We start from the raw sequence: 20,448 nt of genomic DNA, 5'->3' as shown, positions 1-20,448 counted from the left end.
ATTCCCTTCCTCTGTGATTTCCCCTTTAATCTATTTTGATTGTATACCGTCACTGGACTGCCAGTCCCTTGCAGGGCTAAAATAGTGCTTTGGAAAGGAACCTCTTCTCTCTGCGTGAAGCTGGCAGATGCCCACTTCAAGCAGGCACGGCCTGAAGGAGAATGGCTTCAATTCCTGAACAGAGTGGCATGAATTTGAGTCTTAAAATAATGGTTGCATACTTCACTTTTCTGAAATGCAGGTTCCCCCACTGTTTCTTGATATACCTTCATCTGTCCCCCTGCTTATTCTTTCCCTTTCTTTGATGCTTTCCTTTGTATCTGCTCCTTTTTGAGTAAAACATGTATTTTTTGGAAGCCCAGCTGTAAGATCTTAGGTATCTGTTATCTCCAGCTGATTGATGCTATCCCTTATTTCCTTCTGTGTTCATGGGAACACGGGAGTAGCTGTGATCTCTCAGGTCACTGGTCCATTCTCCTGTTACTGTGCACAACATCACATAATCTCGTTAATGAACTTCTCAGTGAGAAGTAATGTTACAATGGTTTTTGTCAATGTCCTGGGAAAGCTTATTTAAAATTTGTTTTTTTCTGTTGCAAGTTTCCCTCATTCCTCTTCAATGAACTAGGTAGCATACAAAATGTCAAATATTCCCTCAGTTCCCTACAGCAGGTCCTCAAAATAAGTCTCTAAAGCTCCACTGTAGCTTCTATTGGGAATGATTGTCTCTGCATTGCAAACCATCTGGTAATGCAATGGTAATGCATCTGGTAATGAAAGTGGAGATTTTTGCATAATCACTGCAACTATCACTTCAATTTTCTTTTAATCAGCAAAGGGAAAACTATCTGTAATAAAACTCTGTCCCGAATAGTTTGTATGACTTCTTTTTGTATAAAGGGTATAGAGCATAATGTTGTTTCCAATATGTATGTATGCAGATTGTGGAATATTGTTGTTTTCTTGCTCAAAAATACCTGTTTGCACTGGAAATACTGGCACTGAAAGATCTGCCACCAAACACATTAGTAAGCAGGCCACTTTTTAGTTTCCAGCAGCTTTGCCAAGTAACTTATTAGAAATGCCGATGTTTTTAATTTTTTCTGTGAAGACTAAAATATTTAGTCATGGTTATCGCCTTTTTTTTCTGTTTTCTGTATTAATTTAATCAGGTTTAATCAATGGGCTGTTGAAGGGAAGATGGTTGTGCAGATACAGCAAACCTGCCCAACATGATTAAAAAAGAAGACACCTTTCCAAATATGCTTATATCAGTATCACCATTATATAATTCTGTAAATCATGTCAGATGAAACTCTGTTGAACAGAAGGGAGATTTAACCCTGGTCATCTGTAAATAACATAATAGATGCAAAACCAGTTTCACCTCTTTCCCAAAGGCTGTAGATGGAGGAGCTGCACTGACACATGCGAGTTTGGGCTGTGTTGGTACATAGTTTACTCAGCTTGTAGCAGACCAGTCCGTGTGAATGTGTGCAGCCGTTCCAGGACCACTAATAAAACTGGATGATTTCACAAAGCCTCCCTGAGACAAAGGAGCACTTTTAATTAATGCATAGTAGGAACCATTTGTTTTCACTGATCTTTGTATATTTTTTCTTATTTTCCTTCAGAGTCCTTTTGAAAGGCTTGCTAGTCTTTTTTTCGGCATTAACAATCATGAAAATACCTATGCTAATTTGATAAAACCCTAGGTTTTTAATCAGTACTTCACTGTAGTTCACTGCTTGTCAAGGAGAGGAGAACGCTAGTGCTTTTTTTGGTGCAGTGGTTTGCAAACAAAGTAATAACATCTAGCTCAAGAGTGAGCACTGGTTCTCATGGAATTTCTTTACCTTCCTTATACAAAGCCTTTTCACTGTTTGAAAGATTTCCTGGCATTAAATATTACTATGTGAAAACTCTGAACCCAGGTCTCTGGTGTCTTTCAGCCACTGAAACTCCTTTGCTGGGCTGCTAATCAGCTGGTAGTGCCTAAGAAATACCCAGGATTAAATTTCATTCTAACAGAAACATTTATAAGCATGAATTAGTTATGGCTTTGCCTCAAGTATGAAAAAAGTAAAAAATATCTGCCCACTTTCAGCATTTATCCTGCTTGTTTCTGGCAGAAGAATGTGATGACACGCTGTAGCTAGTTTACTTCCCCCCCGCCCCTGCCCTGCTATCTGTGATGTGAACATCTGGCATCAGGAAATAAAAGAGCATAAAACATTGCATCGCTCGTCTATATGAATCAATCTGCAACCTGAGCTATGCTGAAAATAGTGGATGCTGGATTAATTTCTGCAAGGGTTGTATCACACTCTTATGGAAGACTCAGCACTTTTCATATGGATTTTTCTAAATGTTACAGGTGATGTGTGTTTCACAAATTATATTTACTGTGACAGAGAGGGCTGAAGTTACTTTATACTGGGTGTCTTTTCTAGTAGATTTTATTTTTGTTGGTGTTCCTACCGAATAACTATTTGGTATGGTGGAAAAAAAATTTTTAATTATTTTGTAAGTAAGTTGTTCATAAGACAGATGGCAGAAAATGACTAAAGGGAAATATGACCTCTAATGTTTCTTTCAGTCACTGAAGATCTTGTTAGAAGGCGTGCAGAACATAACAACTGTGAGATTTTTTCACTGGAAGAAATCTCTTTACATCAGCAGGAAATAGAAAAACTAGAGTATCTTGACAAATGGTGTAGAGATTTAAAAATTCTCTATCTTCAGAATAATCTAATTCCAAAAATTGGTAAGTGTTTTCTGGATATGTTTCTTTTTAAATGGATTTACATGGATAATTTTGGAATCAGAAAAAAATATCTGTTGTGTTATACTTTAAGGGAACGTAAACTAACTACAGGAAAGTTCTTTGGGGATCTGCTCCTACAAAATTTCCTCTCCCCAGCTCTTTAGTAAATTTCTAAGCAGCTCAGGAATTTGCAACAGAAATTTTAAATGAAAATGATAGTACTGAAATACAAGTCACTAGAATCGGAATGTGGAACACATTTAATTAATTAAAATCTCAAAAATCAAGATATAACTTAAATATCCTGTCTTTGTGGCAAACAGAGAGACAAACAGTTTAGCATATACTGTGGACTGTGATCTCATAGGACTAGCTCTCTTCAGGCTCATTTTTAAATTCAGTTTTTATACAAACAGTATTTTTTTTAACATTGAAATAATTTTCATTCAGATAAAATAGTTGCAAAGACAACTTTTTGCAGTGAAACCTCAATGGTCTTCCTGCACTACAGGAGAAGGTGTAATTTCATATGGTCTGTGTTTTGTGGCATAGGACACAATGTTTGCTAGGGTCTCTATGGAAACATATGACATCAAGCCTTGGGCTGGAAAAACTTGGACTCTACAGATCGTGTGTAGATGAAGAATGGAAACTCAGAAGTGCTCGGGAATTATATTAGCATATTTCTTTAAAGTTCCTTAAGAGGAAGAAAAAAAATGTAAAGTTTTAGGGTGAAATTCTGTGCTCAGGACTTGTAGGCAAAGGCTTTAAATTCTCTGGAGGGGCTCATCACAAACCTGTATCTGTACTGATAACATCTGCATTTCTTAGAGTGGAGGAATCTTCTCCCAGAGAGAATAAGGTTTTTGAAACTGCTTTATGCTGCTCTGCCCCATCAAAAATGGGACTAAAATAAGTTGATTTTTTGTTTGTTTCTGTGTCCTTAATAAGGCACAAGACTTCATCTCGTTCTTTTGTCAACACTCATACCTCCTTTAGGTTAGTACAGTATATTGTATTACTGTTCAGATTATTGCTTTTAGGACACAAGATTTTTTCAGCAATCTCATTTTTGAGACTTTCAATTTTTATCTTAACTTAATCTAACTGTTGGAGTTGGAAAAGTATGTAACCTCCTACTTCATATATTCTTGTATAATCTAACAGTTTTCCAAGATAATGCCTTAGTAACAAATGAAAAAAAAAAAAAGTGCTATGTAAGTAGTGACCAAAAGGGTTGCCAACAGGGGTTGTGTTACAAAGCACTGAGTTTGAGAAGTAATGTTTCCCAGTGGATACCAACATGTCCATGTGGAGCACACAGCAGCTCCAAGCACGCTTCAAAATATCATAGCTGGGTGGTTTATATTGACTCTATTGGGATGTGTCTTTTCTCTTCTTAAAGAAAACGGTTATGCAGCCCTCAAGATCAGACTTGCCTACTAATCAGATAGCAAGTTGTGAGGCATCCACGTTATGGATGAGTCCTGGTTCTTTTTTTTTTCTATAAATGGAAAAAAACCCACAAGATACCATTGGCTTCAACACTTGTCTCTCTCCCATCTTCATGTGCACAGGCACTGCCATTACAGAAATACTGTAAGAAAAATGAACAGCCAACCTAAGCTGCACAAGTCCTTGCTGAGAAATTTCCTCAACTGTTTGTGTATTATGAAGAAAATATCTCTCCAAGGTCTTAGTAAACTAAGTGGTGGGATTCACGTCACCAAACTTTTAGACATCTTTGTCTTAGGCAGTTACTGTAGCCTCCCTTTATAACCAGTGAGGAAGAAAAGGCATATTTTTGAGCATGATGTGGTTCACTGGTTCTAGACAGCCAATTTAGGATAAGACAAATTGTACCTTTAAGATTCTATATTCATTATAGAAGAGACTAGACAACTAACTCAGCTGTAGACGTGATCTACGTTGGTTAGAGGAAGATCCTCTGCTTGAATTTCTTTCTTTGTCTCAGCAGGAACAGTTTGTACAACAGTTAATCAGTGCAGCTTGTGAATTAGAGTTTGAGGCAAACTTTATGACTTCACTGAATTAGTTTTCTAGTCAGATCTCGAAAGATCTGGTGACTGGGGAGAAATTGGTGAACTGTGACACAAGTTATACGATGTGTCTTGTCTCAGATTTATGTTTCTGTCCTGTATGTCATGTGTCTCAAATGGTATTTGCGTTTTTCAGACATTTTTGGGGCTGATGAAGATCATTGCTACCCTATTCCCTCTTTACCCCCTCTGTGTATTCAAAGGAGGAAATGCTAGCTGTTCTGACACAACCCCACACATTGCAAACCTGCTAATTTCAATAGTTCATGGTGAAAATAATTTAGGTTAGATTCCAGATTGGGGGGTGTGTGGGGGGGTGTGTGTGTCTTTGTTTTGTTCATAATGAAGCAATATAAATCCTTATTTGCAAAATTTTTAAAAAGAGAGAAGTTTCGTGTAGTAACCCTGTAGATAAAAGATCTTTAAAAATTAAATATATACTAAAGAAGCCAATCTTTTCTACATAAGTGAGTGTAAAACTCTAATTTTATAAATCTTAACTAAGTATGGCCTGATCCCTTCTGAGTTTTATGACCAATGGAATGTTTCACCATGCTTTTTGGCCAGTCCTCTTGCATTATATACTTGTTTTATGGATTTGTGATAAAAAATGTGTTTATAACCTTCCATATTTCTTATTACATTTTTTATTGTAATCTGTGTTTTCAGAGAACATTTTGGTTTTGTCTTTTTATTAATATTAAAATATTAATGCCCAGTAATCTGATACATATTCTGATTTGTCCTTCCTATTTTTCTCCTTTATTGTTTCGTTGAAGTAAAGCGAGCAAGTAAAATGCTAATATCCTTTCCAATGAAGAAAACTGAAATAACACATCTATGTTTTGTTACAGAAAATGTGGGCAAACTAAAGAAGCTGGAATATTTAAACGTAGCTTTGAACAACATCGAAAGAATTGAAAATCTGGAAGGTCAGATTTTAAACAAACCATTTTGCCTTTGCATATTGAAACACTTAAGCTGTGACTTAGTGTAAAAGAGGGTAGAAGCCATTAAGTATGTTCACCAGTAAAGGTACTTTGTTGATACTCAGAACCTTTTTGTGGTCAGCATTTCAACAAATGCTTCTGTGTAGCAAATGCTTCCTACTGCTGCAGTTTTGTCATTGAACTTTCTTAAATGTATTTTAACTCACTTTTTGCATACTCTGTCACCAGTGTTGCCAGGTATGATAGCTCTATACTTTATTACTTTACAAAGAGGGAATCCAAATTTTTAATGAAATTGTTATTTCCCCACTGTAAAGATAAGACAATTTGTTATGCAGGTTCGCTGGAGCAATGCGATTTTTTTTAATGCTGTGCAGGCTGTAAAAAATGTCCCTTGTATAATGTTTCAGCAATCGTCTTCACTTCGGCAATCAAGTGTCACGCACAAGAAGGTTCTACTCTGTGTACAGGTTGCATTGGCAGTTTGGGTTATTTTTAAAGAGTTTTTCAGACAGTTCTTTTCCCTGTCATTGCATGAAGTTCTATCTGTTTTATTTGTGTTTAATCCTTTATCCTGTCACTGTAATTGCATGTGCAAAGATCTAGCATTTTCCAAGATCCAAATCTAAGACTTAGAGCCACTCCTAAAGACATTCCGTATTACTTGAATAATTTCCGACTTGATTTCTTTCTCTTTCTGGATTCTGATTAGGCCAGTTGCTGAATCTTTAAAATGTTCACCTTGACAAGGGAACAACAACAAAAAAAGCTGTGTGGATTTTTTTTTTTTCAAATTTACAAGCTGATTCAAGAGGATAGTTTAAATCAAATTAAAAAAATAAGCAAATAAGATAAGCAGAAATGTGTAAAAGTTGAAGAAATAGGTAGTACATTACATATTTGGCAATTTGTTGAGAAACTTGCATCTGTTTTCATGCCAGTAAATTTTAAGCTCCTCTATGAGGCTGCATTATTTATTACTATGGTTTGTCATTTACTTAGGAGTCAGAACCTTTGGGAATGAGCCTTGCAAAAATTTGGGTTATTTAAATCCCCCTTATAAATCATATTGACTTCTTTATTTTCTTTCAGCTCCATTATGCATAAAATATTTGCCAAATAGACCTGCAAAGGAAAAGAAGTGATTACAACGATGAGCACCAAAGTTGAGCTTGCTCTTAGCTAAACTTTTTTACTGTTAGGGTCAAGGTTATGATTCATGGACAGTTTAAGATAAAAGGAGAGGCTAATAAATTTTAGATATGGATTTTCCAGAGCATTTTGTTAGCTAATTTAGAGTTTCTGTTTGTAATGAATTGTTTTGGTTAACAAACAACATTTTCTCACCAGTATTTGCAATTCAACCAGTGATAAAGTACTCACAACGATAGCTGAGTCCATAGAGTGGAAAACTTCATCTTGACTTGGAGTGACTTTTTAGAAAACCTTATCTTTACACTTGAATAATGTTAGCTAAGATTAACTGTACACAGAAATTAAACCCATAATTGATCTTGCTCTCTTGAAGTAATTCCACACTCTTTTAGCCATACGGTGAAGACTCAGTTGAGGACTACCACCAAGGCAATTAGACTGTTTAAACTGAAGCCCACCTTATCCAGAAATGAAACATTTAATAGCTCATCTAGTATACAAGCACTGACCACAAAGTTTTGATAGTGATAAAACCAATAATAAATTTTGATATTTTGTATTTTATTGAGTTTTTTTCTCTATAAATATTGTAACCTCATAAACTTAAGCTGTAAGTCACTCTTTCACTTGTGGCTTGGAAAAGATTTATTCTGATAGTATGAAATTAGTATACAGATAAGAATGCAGACAGTTTCCTATCCAAGTGTGTGCACTTGTGTGTGAGTGTTTCTGTGTATGTCATGTGTACATTTATGTTTGGACAAATTGAATTATTTTTTTTTCAAACAGGCTGTGAAGTACTGAACAAACTTGACCTGACAGCAAATTTTATTGGTGAACTCTCCAGTATCGAAGCCTTAAAATATAATATACATCTGAAGGAACTGTTTCTAGTGGGTAACCCATGTACTGAATTTGAAGGTTATAGACAATTTGTGGTGGCAACCCTTCATCAATTAAAAGTAAGATTTTTAAAATTAAATTTATATCCAAATCAATAGCTAGCATTGTTGACTGAATATACTAATCTCAAACAAAATAAATGCCTGTGGTAGGAAAACGAGGAGTTTTTTTCTTACTGTCCACAGGAAATTAAATTATATTCTGAAGAGTAAGTGACTACAGTAAATAATATGATAATAAATTAGTTCTGTTTTGACTGAACCACATACATTTGTTAACTTTTCTGTCATTTTCGTTGGAGATCCTTAAACAAAGTTCTGAAAAAATGAATACACTGTACAGTTCTGTTTTTTTTCTCATCTGTTTTTATGTACAGAATGTATTTTTTCAATTATTTTCATGATTGCAGAAAGTTACCAGGTTGTTGATACCATACCAACAATATGTACCGAACCAACAGTGTAAGGCAGTAGAAAGGTAGAAATTGGTGTAAAAAATGCACAATATTGCATCAACTGTAAACAGATACTTTGAGATTGAGGTTTTATGCAATGATGTGCTGATGTAATGATTTCCTGACATCGAAACAGGCAGTCCCAGTCCTGAAATATGCTCCCACAATTTCCCTTAGAGAAGCGCAGAAGCTTGCTTAACTTATTAAGAGTAGATTCAGCTCACTTAGTTGGCAATAAACTAACACATCAAAAGAAATGATTTTGTAATAGTTTCATGAACTGCATCAAGGTCAAACAAATATTAGAAATGATTGAACTCTCTATACTGTGTAGTCTAATAAGACCAACTGAAATTCCTGGAAAAGGCAAAAGGAGCTCTCAGACACACAAAACCATTTTCAGATGTGAATAGCAACTTCATGTTAATTCTTTTTAATGCAGTATAACTTACATAGTGCTGTGGAGGTTTGAAAGTTGGATTTTTAATTTTATACAGAAAGTAATTATCAAAATTAACCTACAGTTTAATAAATTTATTGATTTGAATGTGTTTAAAATTTCTCACATCTCTATATTGATTTTTTTTTCCCATTGGGAAGTGTTTGGATAGTAAAGAAATAGAACGTTCAGAGAGGATTCAAGCACTTCAAAACTATCCAGAAGTGAAACAGAAAATCAGAGAACAGGAACAAGCTTACCTTCTCAAAAGGGCCAGAGAAAAAGAAGAGGCTCAAAGAAGGATGCAAGAAAGAAAGGACAAGAAACAAAAACAAATGGAATCTAAGCTTGGATTTGACAGGTAGTAATAAGCAACAACAGTTTGTCAGCAGATATCATTCTTCTCTTTCATCAAGAATTTTGTTTTTCCTCATTAAATAGTTTACATAATTCTACTTAAATATTTTTGTTTGTCTTTGTTGTTGATTCTAGCAGAATTATTTCTCCTCATGCATGCTATCTGTAATGAAAAATATAATTAATTACAAACATAATTAATTACTGACCTGCAGACAGTACAACAGAATTTTCATCCCAGCATTCCAAGCTAAATTGTCTGAGTGCCAAAATAGTGTAATTGATAGCTTCTTTCAGGACAACAGCTGGAAATCGTTATTTAAAGTAATGCAGGGGTTCCAGAGAAAGCAGCTGTTCACCTATAATTTATTTTGCTTCTTAGATATGAAGACTGAAACGGACTATTGCAGATCTTTTGAGATGTAAAAGGCTATGGAATGTTGATTTCTATACTTCTTCCATCTAATATCACTGAGATTACCTAGATAGCAGAAGGATTTTTATCTGAGGTCATCTTCCACTGCAGTTGCCATCCATCTTATTTTAAATCCAATAGCGTCTAAGTTCCGTGGAGCTGGCTATGGAACTTTGTCCTCATAGATCACAGCTGTATCAAAAATCTAGTTTTCTCTCTATTTTGATAGAGAATTTCTGAAGATTACAGGGGCTTAGGGCTAGGGGGAAAAATGATTCAGGTTCTAAGATGGCACTTGAGGAGATACCTAAGTAAAATGTTGCTACCCTATAAATTTCTAATCTGCCACTGCCTGATATTGGGAATCACAGAATCACAGAAGGGTTAAGGGTTGGAAGGGACCTCTGGAGATCATCTAGTCCAACCGCCTGCCGAAGCAGGTTCCCCTAGAGTACATTGCACAGGGTCATGTCCAGGCGGGTTTTGAATATCTCCAGAGAAGGAGACTCCACAACCTCCCTGGGGAGCCTGTTCCAATGCTCTGTCACCCTCTAACTAAAGAAGTTTTTCCTCATATTTAGATGGAACTTCCCATGTTTCAGTTTTTGCCCATTGCCCCTTGTCCTGTCACTGGGCACCACTGAAAATAGTCTGGCCCCATCCTCTTGACACCCTCCCTTAAGGTATTTGTAAGTGTTGATATACTTAAACATCACACAGGTTTTCTTTCACCTAACAAACAGTTGTGAGGGTATCTGAAAATTCTGCACCTGAAAGTAAATCTGTTGAACGATCTGTCAGGGTTTTCAGAGGGTTGGGCATAACCATAGTATCCCTCTTAGTTAAGTCAATGAAAAACATTATGTTGCAGTATGTTTTGTTGATTGATGAAAGAGGTAGAGCAGAGAACATTGCCCAAATCTGTAAGATACTGTTCTTGGTAAGAATTATACAGCTATTAGTATTAGGTTAAAAAAATATGTTTGTAAGAATTCTTTAGCAAGTCCTGTTACTCTTCCTTCATTTCATTGGGATAATATTCCATGTGATCTTGTGTAGCCCAGACTCCCTACAGAACAAAGAAAACCATCAGGCAGAAGGAGACAGAGAACAACAAACGTGGAGAACAGTTGAAGATAATGAAGAAGACAGGAGATTTTGGGAGGAGCCTACACCGTATACTCCAGAATCTAGATTAGAAACTCACAGATATATTGAAGAAAAACGGAGAGCTAAAGACAATACAAAGTATGTTTTTGTTTTAATATATTCTATTAATTGAAGAAGGGGAATTTTCAAAGATACAGAGTAGATGTAGGTGACTACTTCATATTAAATATTACTGAGAACTGGCAGTTTAAATCCCTGTTGCCTGTGCAAATATGCTTATAAAATCTAAATAAAATATTCAGGTTGTTCATTTTGTTTTGTTTCATTTTTAAAAATTTATTTATGATATCCTTTATTTTGCTTTTCCCCAAGTAGTTTTCAAATATAATTTCTCTTTTCAACTCCGTTTTATGGACTTTAGAAGATTCACTTTTCTGTCAGCTAACTAATATGTTTCATGTAGTTCAATGTTTAATATTCTTGCTAAAAGCATTTATCCAGTGTGCAGGTTGCATTATATATATGCCCTACAGGTCATGCCACAAAATTTTTGCACAAGTGGCATTTCAGACACCTTTTCTGTGTGACTTACTTAGAAATTTTTTCACGTACTTTATCAAAGACATTCGTCCCGAGTAATATGGTTTTTCATGTTATCTGTGCTATTTGGCATCATGAATCTGAAGATGTCTGGCCCCTGAAAAGCCTTTAAAACTTTCTAAAGTTGCCACTGGTTTTGCTGACCATGGAAAATTACTGCAGATACTAGCAAAAAATTTTATTTTATTGCTGCTGTCTTATCAGTTTCACAAACGTTGTAAGCAATGTCTTTTTTTTTGGGTTTTTTGTTTTTTTTTTTTTTTACTTCTGCTTGTATAACAGCATTTGTGCCTGGAGATTTTTCTAGCTGTTCTTTTTAAGGGCATGCTTCTTAAAAGATTTATCAAACCTAAATACTGAAAAAGTCGATCCTAGGGACCTCTCCAAGAAATCTGAAAATCTGCATAGCTTGTTGTTATTATTAATTTAAGGTCTAGAACTTTCCCAGAACAACTACTGTGAAACGCAGATTCTAGCTAGTTAGGATTTTGCTGTGTTTGGGGTTGCCTTGCTCTAGTCAAGAGCAAATGTGTTCCAAATGCTTCCCTCTAAATATTCAAGGAGAGTCCAAATAGCAGTATAATAAAGATAGAATAATTGCTTTCTCAATTTTTCTAAATTTCCAAAGCATTTAAAGGAGTTAAAAATCCTTTCATGGTTCATTTTGTTTTGGTGGTGAGATTTTTGCTAGGTAGCATGAGAAAAGTGAGAACAGAAAAGTGCCCCTGACAACTTCAAATCATCCTTGCTGGTGGACGGGAGCTGAAATGTAACTTTAACATAAGCTACTCAGTATAAAAGGATGTTTATTTTAGTATAAAATTGACATTAACTCAATCACACCAATGCTAAATTTGAACCTATCAATCATCTATGACATGTTAGCACACGTTAAGTTTGCCAGCTGGGGACAGTTGATTAATAAACTGAGCAGCTTTGGCTATTGACAAATGGGTGAATACTTGCAGTTTCATTCAAAGAAAATTCAGACAAGTGTAAAACCAGTTGCACCTGAAAGGTGCACAGGATCTCCTGCTCATTGCCAGAACAAAGCCTTTCAGCTCATCTCAGCACAAAGTTAAACAAGATATCTTAAAGTCTAATAATTATGACCTGACTGAATCTGACTTAAAATGGTTCACATGAGCAGACAGGTTTCATCTATAAACAGATTATTAACAGCTAAGAGGTGGTAGGAGATAGTTTCCTGGAGCATTTCTGAGAACTGCATCTTTAGAACAGAGTGGTGATTCATTCACTTTGCATTTAAATGTCAAGACTAGGGATTCAGGTGTAGAAACTGCTAGCTCACAAATCCCACATTAAAGCTCTGATTTATACTATAGAACAGTATAGAACACATGGATAGTTGTGAATCTTTCTTAAACAGAAGTTGTTTTTCATGTAGTCATTCCAGTACCTCCACTTGAATGTTTTTATTTCTTCTTCAAATCCATTGTACTTATAGACCAAACCCTTTTTTTTTTTTGTGCTTTTTTTTTCCCCAAGGTGGTCTAAATCTAACATACTTTATTTCCCTCATTAGTGTTTTACTTTTAGTGTTCTCTTAATCTTGAACTTTTAGTAAGAAATTGGTTCAGGAACACAAAAAGCAAAATATTGCTGTTGTCTTTTTGAGAAATGGGGTTTTTCTATATGCCAGCTGAAGTAGCCATACACACTATATTGACCAGGAGAAGAGTAGATTAATGCAAAGCAACAATTACAGTGTTGTATTTTTACAGAAAACAGCCATTTTTTACCTAGGTGCAAGCAGATTTTTTTTTTCGTGTTGCTAAGATTCCTTGTTCTTCCTCTCCTTGCTCATGATCTAGACATTTATACAGCAAAATACCAGTACTACAACTCTTAATGATCTTACAGTAATCTGCCTTGTTTTGGCAGATAAATTTAAGGTAGCTTGTTTATTGCACTAAATGAAAGTCAGATACAGTTTAATTGCTGATAGCTGGACATGGATAGTGAAGATTAAAGTCTCCATTTTTCTTTCTGTTTTGTTAAGGGAATCAAAAAAGCGAGAGAGGCCTCTTCAGACATTGGTCACCGCAGAAGGAAAAGTTCTGAATGTGAATGTGCCTAAGTATGTAAGGTTTGGAGGTTAAACAGGCTAACCTCTTTATAGCCAACTTGGGCAAGTATTTCAAGATATGCGGCAATATAAAAATAAGAGGGCTGACAAATTCTCATTGCAATATTATACTCCTGGTGAGGAAATTGACTTCTAAAATTATATTCTGATGCTGGAAAAAGAGTTAATTTTCAGTGAGTAAAGTGTTGAAGGTTGTTTAATTTAACATCTTGGTCTTTGATGACTGAAGAACTTGGTTTTCTGTAAAAAGATACAAGACATTTTACTCTTTTCCCTTCTATGGTAAGGCTCTCTTTCTTTGAGCATCTTGATAACAGTGGAAAAAATTTAACTGATTTGACTATTTAAGATAAATGGTAACCACTTTAAATGTGGAAAAATACGTCCAAATAATATTTCTGGACAAAATAATTCTGTCCTCTGATGACAGATGTAAAACTGGCAGAATTGGGAAGGATATGTAACGCACTTCTATGGCATGAAGTCCTTTGACACTGAATGAGGTCTCCAGCAACAGAGGCTGGTGATATGGGGAAGCCTCTTGTATTTTATCGCTGACAAAGGCACCTGGGTATTCAAGAGTTTTGGAATTAGTTTCCAGGGATATCAGCCATGCGTTACCATTGGTTTCACTTAAACCAAACCTTCCTTTTCTACAGGAAAAAAGGAGACAAAGAGTGCAAACATTGTTTCCTTATAAGTGGCTCCCCAAAGAGCCTCCTACAGGAGACTGTGATCCAGAAGTGGCCTATGAAGGACTGCTTACCTGTCTGCTGTCCTCTGAACAAGTTTTTCCATCTTAAGACTGATTTAGCTGCAGAATCAAAGCTATGAACATGCTTATCATTCTCATGAAGAATGCTTTCTAAATCTTGGAAATTTATAAATCCATGCAAACTCAAGGAATTTGAAAACCTACATTACAGGATCAATGCATAATTTTCAGTGGTATAAGGAAAAATAAAGGTAGTGTCAGAAGAGCTCATGTTTATTCCATCTGCACCAGAAGATACTTACAATTGTCTTGATGTACTTTTTTTTTTGTAAAAAATGTGTTGACTGAGAAAAAAATTAAGTAATTTTCTAGTTCAAAGAAGACAAGTCTAAAATAGTTTAAATCTTGTGTTAATGGAATTTGATTATGCCTCTAGAAAGAAGAGACATTTAGAATAAAGCCCTAGCTATCTTTTTAGAAGTACAGTCCCCTAGAGTTCACTGTTAGTAGCAGTCCTGTTTGTGTCACCCAGGTTTTCTGGATTAGAATTTAGTCTGTGGATGTGCCCAGGTAAAGCCAGATCAATGAGCAGTTTTTGTCGTAGCTTCAACAAGAATATCACAGCTCCTCAGTGCAATCTGGCAGTGTATTGGAGAGACATAAAAAAAGAGACACAAGTAGACAGATGGTGTTCTCCAAAGTTTTTGCTTCAATGTGAAAGTCTAACGTCCATAGGGAGGGAGGTGATCCTGCCCCTCTACTCCACTCTCGTGAGACCCCACCTGGAGTACTGCATTCAGCTCTAGGGCCCCCAACATAAGAAGGACATGGAGCTGTTGGAGTGAGTCCAGAGGAGGGCCATGAAGATGATGAGAGGGCTGGAGCACCTCTCCTATGAAGACAGGCTGGGAGAGCTGGGGCTGTTCAGCCTGGAGAAGAGGCTCCAGGGAGACCTTCTAGCAGCCTTCCAGTACCCAAAGGGGGCCTACAGGAAAGCAGGAGAGGGACTTTTTACAAGGGCATGTAGTGATAGGACGAGGGGGAACAGTTCTAAACTGAAAGAGGGGAGATTTAGATCAGATATTAGGAAGATATTCTTTCCTGTGAGGGTGGTGAGACATGGGACCAGGTTGCCCAGAGAAGTTGTGGATGCCCCCTCCCTGGCAGTATTCAAGGCCAGGTTGGATGGGGCTTTGAGCAACCTGGTCTAGTGGAAGGTGTCCCTGCCTGTGGCAGGGGGGTTGGAACTAGATGATCTTTAAGGTGCCTTCCAACCCAAACCATTCTCTGACTCTATGATTCTATGATTCTGTGATAGCAATGTCCAAGTTTCTCTGATGTTCTTTTGGAAGGTTAGCAAGAGGAATGGCTGCATGCTGCTGAGAACAGGCTATTTCTCTTCCGTTCTGATTAAGCTTCCCCCTAGAAAATCTTACAATTCTGTTCTCTTTTTCACCCTTCATGTTTTAGTGAATTCTCAAACTTTGTGATGCAGTAAGAGAAAAAACATGAACAGGAAACAAAGCTGTTTTGTATTCTTCACAGTTTTCCATTAAAAAATGCCCAAAAACTAGGAGTTCCGTAAGTTTCTTGCAAATTGACTGTATCAGAATACAGGAGAGCAAACAGGAGAGCAAAGAGTTAGAATGTATATCTGGCAAATATTTTTGTTCCTGAAAAAATGTATCATCTAAATTGATAACAACATTTGAGCTTCTTCCTGTTACCTGAACCCAAAGTATCTAAGTATTTTAATGTCACTGAAATATTCCAGATAAGTTACATTAAGCAAACCCCTCTCATTCTATACTAATAACTAATTTATAAAAATATTCTCATTTATAGGTGGGTTTTTTCTTTTTTTTTCTCTATTTTACTACATGGGAAATGTTTGGGTATATGAGCAGAACTTGTAAGCCTAGACTAGATTTCCTTACAGGTGTAGTAATAGGTGTTGTTTTCAATGTATGACTAGTAAGATTGTTTCACAATTTTAAGAACTCAGCCAGCAGATCACAAACACGCAGTTAATACAATCTCCAGTCTCATTTTCAACAAATACTATATAGAAGAATCAAGGATATTGTGCAAATAGTGTTTTACTTTGGAAATGCACAGGCAGATTTTATACTCTAGGCAAATTAACTGCTAGGAATAGAGATGCAGTTTTTGGTTTACATATGATAGGGTTAGAATTACCGTGTTCCAGGCTTTTCGTGCTTTTCATGAACTGTTTTTTCTATGAAGACGCTAACAGAGCAGACAGGTTTCACCAGCAGGTGTCTCTCTTCCTGCACTGACAGACTGATTGCATTTTAAGTGACCTTCAGCAGCACTTTGTTTGTTTCTTATGGGTTGGGTGGGGAGAACAGAAGAGAAATGTAAGAATGCCTTTGGTTCAAATGACAGTATTTTTTTCTGCTCATGAGGAAAATTGCAACTGTTTCTAAAATGATCTCGTGACATATTGTCTAAATGGTATTTGTATTCATCTAAAATTTCTAGCAGTTGGAGTATGCTGTAACGTTTGCTTATTCACGACAATTGTGTTTATCCTGGAGGTTTTTCTTGTCATTATTATTAGGCTTCGTTTCTCTTTGAAAGATGATGAAGAAAACAACCAGATCATCTTGGATCTTGCTGTTTACAGGTCAGAATTTTTTTTTCCTCTTAATTTTTGCCATTCTTAAATTCTAATACACAGTGTTTCAAATATACTCCTCTCTGTAATGGGAGCTTTTCGACATAGAGGTTAATGGTATCAATCTTGAAGCCTGTGACAAAGAAATGAAGCTGAATAAACCAAAGACCCTTCAGACTCTTCCGTTACTCCTGAATGAGTGCTGTGTCTAATAGTTCTTTTTGGAATTGATGTTTTCTGCAGTCCACAGGCAGGTTTCCTCCACACCTGTTCTTTTATACTTACGTAAAATCTTTTCCATTCTTCATCTGCATATTAGGGTTGTAGGGAATGGGGGTTTTGCCCATTCTGTGGCCCTAGAAGTGCTCCAGTACAGCTCATGTCCTTCTAGTTAAATTCTCCTCCCCAGAACAGAGTAGGGTATTCTTGTCCTACTTTCCTTGCTTACTGGAAAGAGTCCATGGCCCATGCTATTTCCTGAACTGTGCCAGAGCATTGCCTGGAAGAAATTTGGTTGAACCAGACCACAATATGACAAGGAAATCTGATAATTATTTGATAGTATATACTACTAAGCATAGTACAGTGGCCTTGCTCACACTTCAGGAAGGCCTTGGAAACCCACAAGCTTATTTACCCATAATAGGAACTTGTTAGAGTAAAGCTTGAACTAGTTTTATACCACAGAAACCCTATTCATGCCAGGTGTTCTTCCCTTACAGCTTATTAATTTCCCTCAAAAGAGGACTGTTCCACGTTTCTGAATTATAAGAATTAGGTCTTTTTGGAGTCTCAGAAAATCTGTTCAGGTGCAATAAAATGTTGGATATGTTGGAATATTCTGTGCTCACTTGTAAGAAATGCAAACTAAAAAGTAACATTATAGAAGAGAAATAGGAAATATGTACTTGTGCATTCACTAGTAGGTCACAGGAACTTGAGTGTATCATCTGTCAATGATGAAGAGCAGATGTTAAAGTGAAGCTTTTACAGGTCACAAATTTTGTTTGATAGTACTGGAATTTAAAAGTACTGTGTTTTCTGGGAATGTAAAGTATTTCTGTTCATTGTTTTCCAGCAAATTCTGTGCAAAAAAAAAGAACTTTTATTATAAATGTACTAGTTAAGTCTTCAGAAAGAAAAATAGCAAAATGCTTTTACAATTTTAAATAGCAAGTAGATAGATTTTCATATTAATGTAAAGCACTAAACTAATAGAGGAAAGACCTTTTAATTTTCCACAAAGATTTTGAATTCTTGCAGTTATACAATAGCTGATGTGGTGGACTTGACAAAATTTAGACATTTTTTAGTTGACACATGTGAACACAGAGGAAGATCATGTTTTTCTTCCAAAAACATTAAATCATAAAAATATTTCATATAACTTACTTAATAACTGAAATTGAAGTTTCTAGTTTATAAACTCTGAAATCATCATTAAAGAGCTCTATGGTCTGCACTGCTTATTTACTGGACTATATTGTGGATTGAGAAATTTATTTATATTTCATTCTGAAGGCATTTGGACACTTCTCTGCTTGATGTTGACATCCAGCCAACTTACATACGAGTCCTGGTGAAGGGAAAGGTTAGTGTTTTCTTACTACATTCATTTCAAATCAAGAGTTAATGCTTATCACAGTTATTCAGTGAACGCTGGATCTGAATTCTATGAGTTACCTACTGTGTGCACCTATGCAGAAAAAATGTTCTTTCATAGTTGCATTATTATGGACCACACATAAACTGTGGAAGTCCTAAGCAGAAGATTTGCAAAGCCTGAAATGAAATTTCACTCTCTCTTTCTCTCCTTCTCTCTTCTTATTCCCCCCACACAGTGTACCATAATTCACTTAAGAAGAGAGCTGATAGTTGCCCTAGGCTAGAATTCAGCAATTTCACAGTCTGGAATTTATAGCTGACAGAAACAAATGGATGTATATTCTTTTGAAAGGGCATTTAAAATGTCATTCCAGTTTTCTCTCTTCTCAGTGGTTTTAATTTTATCATCAATTTTTTGAAAAATTCAAAGTACTCAAGCAATAAACCAAAACCCCTATTTTTGACTGTACCAACTGCATAAACAAAACTTCAGAATTACTTTACGTCTAAAATAGACTGGATAAAATCCTTCTCATTTAATTGCTAATCTAAGTCAAGCATCATTTTATAACCTTCTTTAGCAATGTCACTTCAGGAATGACAGCAATTCAGGAATATACATATGACTATGCTTGTAAGTAAAAGCTGTTTAGCATGCTAATAATTTACCAGGATTAGTAATACTACATATAAAATGAGAGGATTTAGACCTATACTGTCCCTAAGATCAAAGGATGTGATAGTGATGTCTCTGCATGTGTTCTGTCCAGGTCAAAAAAAAAAAAAAAAAAGAGATATTTTAGCATGGTGTACTTCAATCCCATATTTTCTCATAGCCATTTCAGCTTGTGCTCCCTGAGGAAGTGAAGCCAGACAGCAGCTCTGCTAAAAGATCACAAACAACTGGTCATTTAGTTGTCAGCATGCCAAAGGTATGTAAAATAATCTGAGGAGGCATCATACAAAGATACATAAAATGTTGTGAATTCTTCGGGAATGTTTCTGAGTTACAGGTAACATCTGGCTGGCTAAAGTTATTCCATCTGGCCTTTCCCATCAGGACATATTTTCCAAAGAAGGAACATTCCAGAAAGACAATTTAATCATAGAGCCAAATCTTAGGATTTAAGACCCCTTTAAAGGAACATTAAGAAAATTAATATTAATAGAACTATTTGTATTTCCTTTATTTTCAACAAAACCAGCTTTTTATATATAAAAACAGACTCTGCAAAACGTGCAGTATTGTGCAAATGTATAAGGAGATGGATTTTTTAAATACCTGAAAATAAGCAACCTTTTTCTTTTTCTACATATGAAATAATAAAAACAAATCAATTTTTCAAAATTTGTGTGGCACACGTATGTATGAAGATTACATTTTGGTTTAAGGATGGGGATGGTGTACTATTCTCACATCTCAGGTGATCAGAACAAGAGTTTCTTAATTCATTTTCCCTTCATGCTCTCCCTGGCTGGAAAGGATCCACTGACCAGCTGTACCAAATATATGTAATCACAGAGCAAGAGGGTTGTGGCAACAAGGTGTTTTAACTGAAAAATGCTGCACAGCAGTCTCTAGTACTTAACAGAAACCTGCGTAGAAGTCATATTCCCCTAATATTCCTAACTGTGCTCTATCTCCCCTGTGCTCTGATGTTTGTGTGTATGGTGTCATGCTGATCAGAATTCAAATCAATTGAGAGTCTGCTGGCAAGTAAAAGCTAATTGACTTAAAGTGTGTTTTGTATTCTCTCTCTTCCCTATCCAGCCCAGTTCTTGAAGGGTAAATGAGAGCAAACTGATAGGTGTGTCCACTTTATTTCCTCTTCACTGTGTGTCTTCCTATGGTTTCAGTAAATGTAGCTTTTACCCTGGATACGTAAGTGGTATTTTGATTTGTGGTATGACATAATGAGTAGATGAGGTAGAATCAAAGGTGGAATGAGGACATCTCCTACCCATTCCCACACATCTGCCAAAAAATTAGAGAACCGAGAGGAAAGACCAGTAATGAGGAACAGTCGAAGACATGGAGGTCAACTTGCCTTACTGAAGCAGGCAGTGAGAGGGGTAACAGGTGGCCAGCCAGCAGCCAGTGGAAGTTTAGAGGGCATTAGAGCTTAAATAAAGGGAAGATGCAGCAGTGTGAATCAGAATAAAAGAT

At 36.1% G+C, this 20,448-nt stretch overlaps 1 protein-coding gene across 1 annotated transcript in view; it reads left to right on the top strand.

Annotated features, from left to right (window-relative positions):
• DNAAF11 (dynein axonemal assembly factor 11) overlaps positions 1–20,448 on the top strand; it is a 39,578-nt gene that overhangs the window by 637 nt on the left and 18,493 nt on the right. The window contains exons 2-10 of the mRNA XM_068396910.1: positions 2,600–2,767; positions 5,682–5,759; positions 7,722–7,894; positions 8,890–9,089; positions 10,560–10,748; positions 13,234–13,311; positions 16,620–16,685; positions 18,198–18,267; positions 19,118–19,213. Of these exons, the coding sequence (XP_068253011.1) occupies positions 2,600–2,767; positions 5,682–5,759; positions 7,722–7,894; positions 8,890–9,089; positions 10,560–10,748; positions 13,234–13,311; positions 16,620–16,685; positions 18,198–18,267; positions 19,118–19,213 (1,118 nt within the window). The remainder of the gene's footprint in view (positions 1–2,599; positions 2,768–5,681; positions 5,760–7,721; positions 7,895–8,889; positions 9,090–10,559; positions 10,749–13,233; positions 13,312–16,619; positions 16,686–18,197; positions 18,268–19,117; positions 19,214–20,448) is intronic.

Source organism: Nyctibius grandis, chromosome 3, assembly GCF_013368605.1.
Source record: "Nyctibius grandis isolate bNycGra1 chromosome 3, bNycGra1.pri, whole genome shotgun sequence".
Lineage (NCBI taxonomy): Eukaryota > Metazoa > Chordata > Aves > Nyctibiiformes > Nyctibiidae > Nyctibius > Nyctibius grandis.
Note: the sequence above shows the minus strand (reverse complement) of the source record. Positions and strands in the feature narration are given on the sequence as shown.